This window comes from Nicotiana attenuata, unplaced genomic scaffold, assembly GCF_001879085.1.
Source record: "Nicotiana attenuata strain UT unplaced genomic scaffold, NIATTr2, whole genome shotgun sequence".
Lineage (NCBI taxonomy): Eukaryota > Viridiplantae > Streptophyta > Magnoliopsida > Solanales > Solanaceae > Nicotiana > Nicotiana attenuata.
The window spans coordinates 129,353-136,828 of record NW_017671466.1 but is presented as its reverse complement, the minus strand read 5'-3'; the positions used below and the strand labels follow the sequence as shown (position 1 = coordinate 136,828).

Sequence of the window (7,476 nt, the reverse complement as noted above, 5' to 3'; positions counted from 1 at the left end):
GAAATCACGTAAGAGCACTCCATCATGCTATATAGGACAGTACCACTCTTTGAGAAAACAGTAAAACCGTGAAAATCCTTTAGAAAATATCTAGCTCAGTTTAAAACCTCTTTTGAAAACATCCTTTTCCAACAGTCAAGCAAATGAACGCATAATCAGATAGTGCAACTCCGCACATAAGACAGCCCCTCGGGCACAACACTCCACAAACAGTTAACACCAGGGCGTCTGGTAAACAGTACAAGCAATAACATGGATGCCAATGATATGAGAGTGCTAAATGTCATGACACGTAGTACAAACAGGAACCAATGCATATGATCGCTGCGGCGCGCAGCCCGATCCATTTGGGTACCCGCGCTCACTGTAGGGGTTCAGACTTCGGAGGGGCTCCTACAGCCCAAGCGCAATATCATCATAGTATCGCTGCGGCGTGCAGCCCGATCCATCCTCAGTCCAGAACATGCATATGAGCCACTCGGGCAATGTCAAGTAATAGCTTTTAACTCAAAACATCAGAAAAATGCAATTTAAGTCTTTAAACTTTAACAATATGACTGCACATTTCAAAACAGGGTTTAACTCAGGACTAAAATCATTTAATATGCTAAGTGTCATGAAACAGTGATAATAATCCCTAAAGGATTCAAATAATCGGCACGAAGCCCAAAACATGGCAATCAACCCAAATCACGATAGCATCAAGTAGGTTTCAGTCAATTACGCAGTAAAATCAACAACCGGGACGGACCAAGTCGTAATTCCCAATGGTGCTCTACCCCACGCTCATACCTGGCGTGCAAGTCACCACAATACAGCACTATGATGTGCAAATCCGGGGTTTCAAACCCTCAGGATATCATTTACAAGTATTACTCACCTCGAACCGGTGAAATCTCTATCTCTCGACGCCTTTTCCCCTCAAACCGGCCTCCACACGCGTCGAATCTAACCAAAATCAGAGCGAATACATTACAATATGCCAAGGGAACAATACCCAATCGAAAACAACCAAGAAATAGCAGAAATCTCGAGACTAGCAAAACCCGAGCCCCGGGCCCGCTTCTCGAAAAATTACGAAATTTACATCACCGGATTCCTCGTTTCGCCACGAGTCCATACATATAAAGTTCACCAAAATCGGAGTTCGTTTGACCCTCCAAATTCCATTTTTACATCAAAATTCTCAAACCCTAACTTACCCCATTTTTACCCTTTAATTCCTTGGGTTTTCAGTGTTAATTCATGTTTATACACAATAATAACATAATCTAAGCCCAAGAATCCATACCTGATGATAGCCCTCGAAACCCTCTTCAAAAATCGCCCAAAATCTCCTTAGTCCGAAGTCCAAAATGTTGTTCTTTCAAAAATTCGCGAAGATGATTAATTTCACTTAACTGCCAGGCATTTCGCTTCTGCGGATCCAGTACCGCTTTTGCGGCTTCCGCTTATGCGGTCAACGTCCGCTTTTGTGGACCTTTCACTTAAGGCAACCTTCCGCTTCTGCGGTCCCCAATCGCATCTGCGGGACCGCTTAAGCGATCCAATGTTCCGCTTCTGCGGAACCTGACCAGGGTTCCAAATTCCGCTTCTGCGAGGTCTAGCTCGCTTCTGCGAGGCCGCCTATGCGGTCCTCCTTCCGCTCCTGCGGAATCTGGCAAGGGCCAAGACTTCCGCTTCTGCGCATCTTCCAATCGCTTCAGCGAGACTGCACCTGCGGTCCCATAACCGCAGGTGCGAAACCAACAAATACCAGCAAGGTTGAACCTGCAATTAACTCCAAAAACCTTCCGTTTAACCACCCGAATTCACCCCGAGGCCCCCGGGACCTCAACCAAAAACACCAACACATCCTAATACCTTATTCAAACTTGTTCCAATCCTCAAAACACTTCAAACAACGCTAAAACCATCAAATCACATCGGATTCAAGCCTAAGTTTCTTAAAAACTTCCGAATTACGCATTCGATCAAAAACCCAACCAAGCGACGTCCGACTGACATGAAAATTTGCAGACATATCCAAAATCACCTAAAGAAGCTACTGCAACTCTCAAAATTCCATTCCGACCCTCGGATCAAAATCTCACATATCAACCGGATTTCGCCAAAATGCTAACTTCGCCAATTCAAGCCTAATTCTACACTGGACCTCCAAAACCAATTCAGATCACGCTCCCAAGTCACAAATCATCTCCCGAAGCTAACCGGATCATCGAAAATCACATCCGAACCTTCGAACTCTTAAGTCAACGTCCGGTTGACTTTTCCAATTTAAGCCTTCCTTAAAGAGACTACGTGTCTCATTTCCTATCCAAACCAATTCAATTCAACTCTAACTCACTCGTTGATGATAATGAAACATGAAGAAGCAATAAATGAGGAAAACAGGGCGGTAATACCTGATACGACGGGTCGGGTCGTTACAAAAATAGTCATTTGGCAATCCAAAATTTGAAAAATCTAGTTGAGTGACCTTCTGAGTGCAATAGGCATAGTTTAGTGACTTTGTTGTTACAAACAAAAGTAAAGTGACTTTAGGAGAAAATTTGGGATAGTTGAGTGACCATTTGAGTAATGGACTCCATACATTCACCACTAACAATAAAACACAATATATACTAACACACACACACACACACACACACACACACACACATATATATATATACATACTACATTAAAAGCACGAAGGTCCTTAGCGAATTGTCGCTCGCCTTTTTTACCCTTTAAAAATAAATATAACATTGAATAAAATTGTCATTTTACAATTTTACGTCATCAACAAGTGGTCCAATAATGTTCAAAATGCTCTCGGCGCACGTTAGTTAAACGTACGCTGAGCTTGTAGCCATGGCGAGAGGAAGAGACAGAGGTAGAGGACGACTGCGTAAACATCCACTAGCAGCAATTGAGAACCTACTAGCAACAGTTAAGCAACCAGTAATGGAGAAATTAGCTCCAGTAACCACTCCTCCAACTACAGTTCAGAGCATAGATCCATCAATCGGAGGAACTGCATGTTCAATTGGCTCAATATCGCACCAATCTACTGTCTCAAAGAAGCTTGATCTAGCTTCTCCAGCTCCGATTGGAATAATACCAGATCCGGTGAAAGTTGCAACCAATGGAACAATTACCATGCAAAATCCAGTGCAGAACCAAGTTCACTCAACGGAAGAACATGTGGAACCAGTGGTCATAAACAAAACAACAGAAGAATCTAAACATTCATGGGCAAACCTCTTTCAGAAGAACAGATCTGCAACAAATGGTATGTCACTAGACTACATTCCACCGCTAGTTGTAGATGGGCAGCCTATAGTTCAATTAAACAAATTAGAGGTAGAAGAGGAAGAGAACAAGTGGAAATGTGCGTTGATTGCTTACATTTTAGGAGACGGGCCAGGGTATAATGTGATGAAGAGAAATATTAACTTGCACTGGTCACATATACCAGAACCAGATCTATTCTATCATGATGGAGGTTATTACATAATCAGATTCAAAACTATGGAAGATGCTCATGAAATCCTTTGTGCTGGACCTTATTCCATAGCTAACAGACCTATAATTCTGAAACCATGGACCCCTGATTTTGATTTCACTGAGGAATTCCCTACTGTTATTCCACTATGGGCTAAGTTTCCCAAGCTTACTATGTCATGTTGGGGAATGAGATCATTGAGCAGGATAGCCAGTGTATTAAGGAGGCCTATTTTTGTTGATAAGTGCACAACTAAACAAACTAGTCTCCTATGCTCGGATGCTTATAGAAATTAATGTCACTAAAGAGCTGCCAAGTGAAATATGGGTGATGGACCCAAATGGGAAGAAATTCTTGCAAGATGTTATTTGTGATTGGAAACCTGCCTTTTGTGAGAAATGTCAAGTTGTAGGCCACATGTGTTCAACCCAAGTGAGACCAGTTACACAACAACCTAACCAATTGAAGAAAGCTAAAGTTACACAGGAATGGAGAACCAAGGCCCCTGTACCTGCAACACCTTTTCAAAGAGAAGCAACATCCTCTGCATCACAACATGATATTGCAAATAAGATAACTGAAATTCAGAGCCCTAAGGTGAGCAATGATCTACCAAGTCTGGTCCCAGTTGTTGAAAAACAGGAAGACAAAGGGAAAAAAGTACAAAGCCCAGAATGGAATCTCATTAACTTTCCCCCCTTATCACCCATTCCTGTGAGCAATAAATTTGAAGTTGTGTATAGTGACAAGTATGAAGTGCCACTTGGGGATAGAGGTGGACCAAGTAATCACCAATGAAGTGGTTGTTCTGGAATATTAGAGGTGTAAATAAAAGGTATAAACAGAAGGAAGTTAGGGAGTATATTAGAAGCAATAAAATAAAGCTAGTAGGATTAGTAGAAACAAATGTTAAAGAGGATAATGCTCGTAGAATTTCTAAGTTTCTGGTTCCTGGATGGGGCATGCTAGCTAACTATAATGAAGCTAGAAATGGGAGAATATGGATATTATGGGATGCAAATCTGCTTACTGTTACTGGACTTCATGATGATCCTCAAATGATTCATTGCCTAGTTAGAAGTATAAGGGGAGATATAACATGCTACCTCACTATTGTTTATGGTTTCAATGGGATAGACCAAAGAAGATCACTATGGTAAAATCTGCAACAATTTTCAACAACTATCACAGATGCTTGGTTAGTTGCAGGGGATTTTAATGCTATATTATATCCCAATGATAGAAAATCATGTAATCCAGTTAGTTATTCAGAGATCCAAGAATTTGGTTACTGTATTCAGCAAGCAGGACTATCAGAACTACCTTGGAAGGGAGATTATTATACTTGGACAAATAAGCAACCTGAAGCAGATAGAGTATATAGCAGATTGGACAGAGTTTTTGGCAATTATGAGTGGATGATGACTTGGGGACATTGGGAGACAACTTATGATCTACCTCAAATCTCTGATCATAATCCTATGATACTGACCCTAGCAGCTTCTTCTTGGAAAGGAAAGGTTCCTATTCTTTAATGCATGGGTTGATCATGATGATTTTCATCAGATTGTGGCATCCTTTTGGAACTCTACAAATAAATCTGGATCTATGAAAGCAATATGGTCTAAGCTTAAAGCATTAAAAGCCCCTCTAAAGGCTTTGAATGCTAAGGAGATCAAGGGCATTACTCAGAAGATTGATCAAGCCAGACTGGAGTTGAAGGAAGTTCAAGAACAACTTGCAAATTCTTACTCTGATGCCTTATTACAAAAAGAAAAAGAAATAGTACTCAATCTAGAAATGTGATCTTTAATTGAAGAAAGTGTGGTGCAACAGAAAGCAAGAGCAAAATGGATTCAACTTGGAGATTCTAATACTAAGTACTTCACTGTAGTTATGAAGGAAAGATCACAAAGAAAGCAAATCAGAGAAATTACAAATGGTTTAGGTGATAGAGTAACTGATCCTGCAAATATAAAAAGGGAGATTCTGGGATTCTACAAGGCGCTTATGGGCTCAGCAGCTAAGTCCCGTCCTGCTATAAATAGATTGTATATGGCTAATGGTCCCACGCTATCCCAGCAAGAAAGAATGGATCTTTGTGCAGAAGTAAATGATCTAGAAATTTTGGAGAGTCTCAAAGCCATTGGAGATGACAAAGCTCCAGGAATTGATGGCTACAATGCTGTTTTTTTCAAGAAAACCTGGAGTATCATCAGCAGCCAAGTTAAAGAAGCTGTCAAGGAATTCTTTCTAACTGCCAAGATGTATAAACCAGTAAATTACTCCACCATCACTCTAATACCTAAAGTCTCCAAGCCCACCACAGCAAGGAGTATAGACCAATTGCCTATTGCTCAGTGATGTATAAAATGATACCTAAAATCCTAGCTACTAGGCTTCAAAAGGTCATGCCAAGCATAATATGTGAAGCCCAAGCTGGTTTTATTCCTGGCAGGAAAATAGCTGATAATGTAATCCTGGCTCATGAATTAGTCAAATCCTATACTAGAGCCCATATATCCCCCAGATGCATGATTAAAATTGACCTCCAGAAAGCATATGATTTAGTAGAATGGATTTTTCTACAACAGGTGATGGAGGAGATTGGCTTTTCTACCAGATTCATTAATTGGACTATGGAGTGTATCAAAACAGTTAGCTATACTGTTCTTATAAATGGAGAACCTACAGAGACTTTTGAAGCTGCTAGGGGACTTAGACAAGGAGATCCTATCTCTCCTTTCTTGTTTGCAATAGTAATGGAATATTTGAGTAGATCACTTGCTGAGTTGGGGAAAGAGGCCACATTCCATTACCACCCAGATGCAAAAAACTGGGCATCACTCACATGAGTTTGCTCATGACCTCCTGCTATTTGCCAGAGGTGACCTAGCTTCTATTGCTGCTATGTACCAGTACTTCTCTCAATTTTCTGAAGCTTCGGGACTATAGGCTAACCTAGGTAAAAGCTCAGTTTATTTTGGTGGAGTGAAACAGGAAGTGAAGAAACAGATTGTAGATCACCTTGGATTTGTACAAGGAGAGCTACCATTCAAATACTTAGGCATTCCCCTTTCCACTAAGAAAATTGCTTTGATCCAATGGCAACCTTTAATTGAGAAAATTACTGCTAAGATCTCTTCATGGACTGCTAAGAAGTTATCATATGCTGGTCGAGTGCAACTAATTCAATTTGTGATTTTTGGCATTCAATCATACTGGGCACAGCTGTTCATCATTCCAGTTAAAGTGCTGAAGATGATTGAAGCTATATGCAGAAGCTATATATGGTCTGGCGGCAACACTATTACTAAGAAAGCTTATGTTTCTTGGGAAAGAATGTGTACTCCCAAATCTGCTGGTGGACTGAACCTCATCAACCTTCTTCTATGGAATAAGGCAGCAATTGCAAAAGTGTGCTGGGATTTAGCTCATAAAGAAGATAAGCTCTGGATCAGATGGATCAATGCCTTTTATGTGAAACAACAACAGCTGGAGGATATGCCAATCCCAAAACAGGCTAGTTGGATGGTCAGGAGAATAATTGCTTCAAGAGATATCTTACAACAAGCTCAAAGTTCAAATGATCACAGGTGCACCATCAGACAGCTATACCTACAGCTCTTAGGAGATCTACCAAGAGTAAGTTGGAAGAACCTGCTTTTCCAGAATTCTGCTCGACCAAAAGCTGTGTTTAACCTATGGTTACTGCTACAAGGAAGATTACCAACCAAGGATAGATTAGTCAACTGGGGATTGAACATTAGCCAACAGTGTGTTCTATGCCAAGGACATGCAGAGACAAGAGATCATCTATTTCTGCTATGCTCTTATACAGCAAAGGTGTGGGAACAAGTAATGAAATGGATTCAAGAAAATCAGTCAAATAATCATAATTGGGATCAACATCTTTAATGGATCATCAACAAAGCCAAAGGGAAATCAAGTAAGGCCAGCATTTTCAGATTGGTGATCGCTGAAGT

The 7,476-nt window shown here is 40.7% G+C and overlaps 1 protein-coding gene across 1 annotated transcript; it reads left to right on the top strand.

Annotated features, from left to right (window-relative positions):
- The first annotated feature begins 4,284 nt into the window (after positions 1 to 4,284).
- Positions 4,285 to 5,854, top strand: LOC109208467. The gene is made up of 4 exons (XM_019371585.1): positions 4,285 to 4,570; positions 4,682 to 5,010; positions 5,057 to 5,275; positions 5,327 to 5,854. Exons 1-4 carry the CDS (start codon positions 4,285 to 4,287, stop codon positions 5,852 to 5,854), a joined length of 1,362 nt encoding a protein of 453 aa, XP_019227130.1.
- Positions 5,855 to 7,476: the final 1,622 nt, after the last annotated feature.

What these genes read in the sequence shown, in the direction of transcription:
- LOC109208467 (XM_019371585.1), top strand. Translation starts at nt 4,285, where the DNA reads ATGAAGTGGTTGTTCTGGAATATTAGAGGTGTAAATAAAAGGTATAAA. An exon ending in GATTCATTGCCTAGTTAGAA is followed by an intron (nt 4,571 to 4,681) that starts GTATAAGGGGAG and finishes CAACTATCACAG; the next exon opens with ATGCTTGGTTAGTTGCAGGG. An exon ending in TACAAAAAGAAAAAGAAATA is followed by an intron (nt 5,276 to 5,326) that starts GTACTCAATCTA and finishes GTGGTGCAACAG; the next exon opens with AAAGCAAGAGCAAAATGGAT.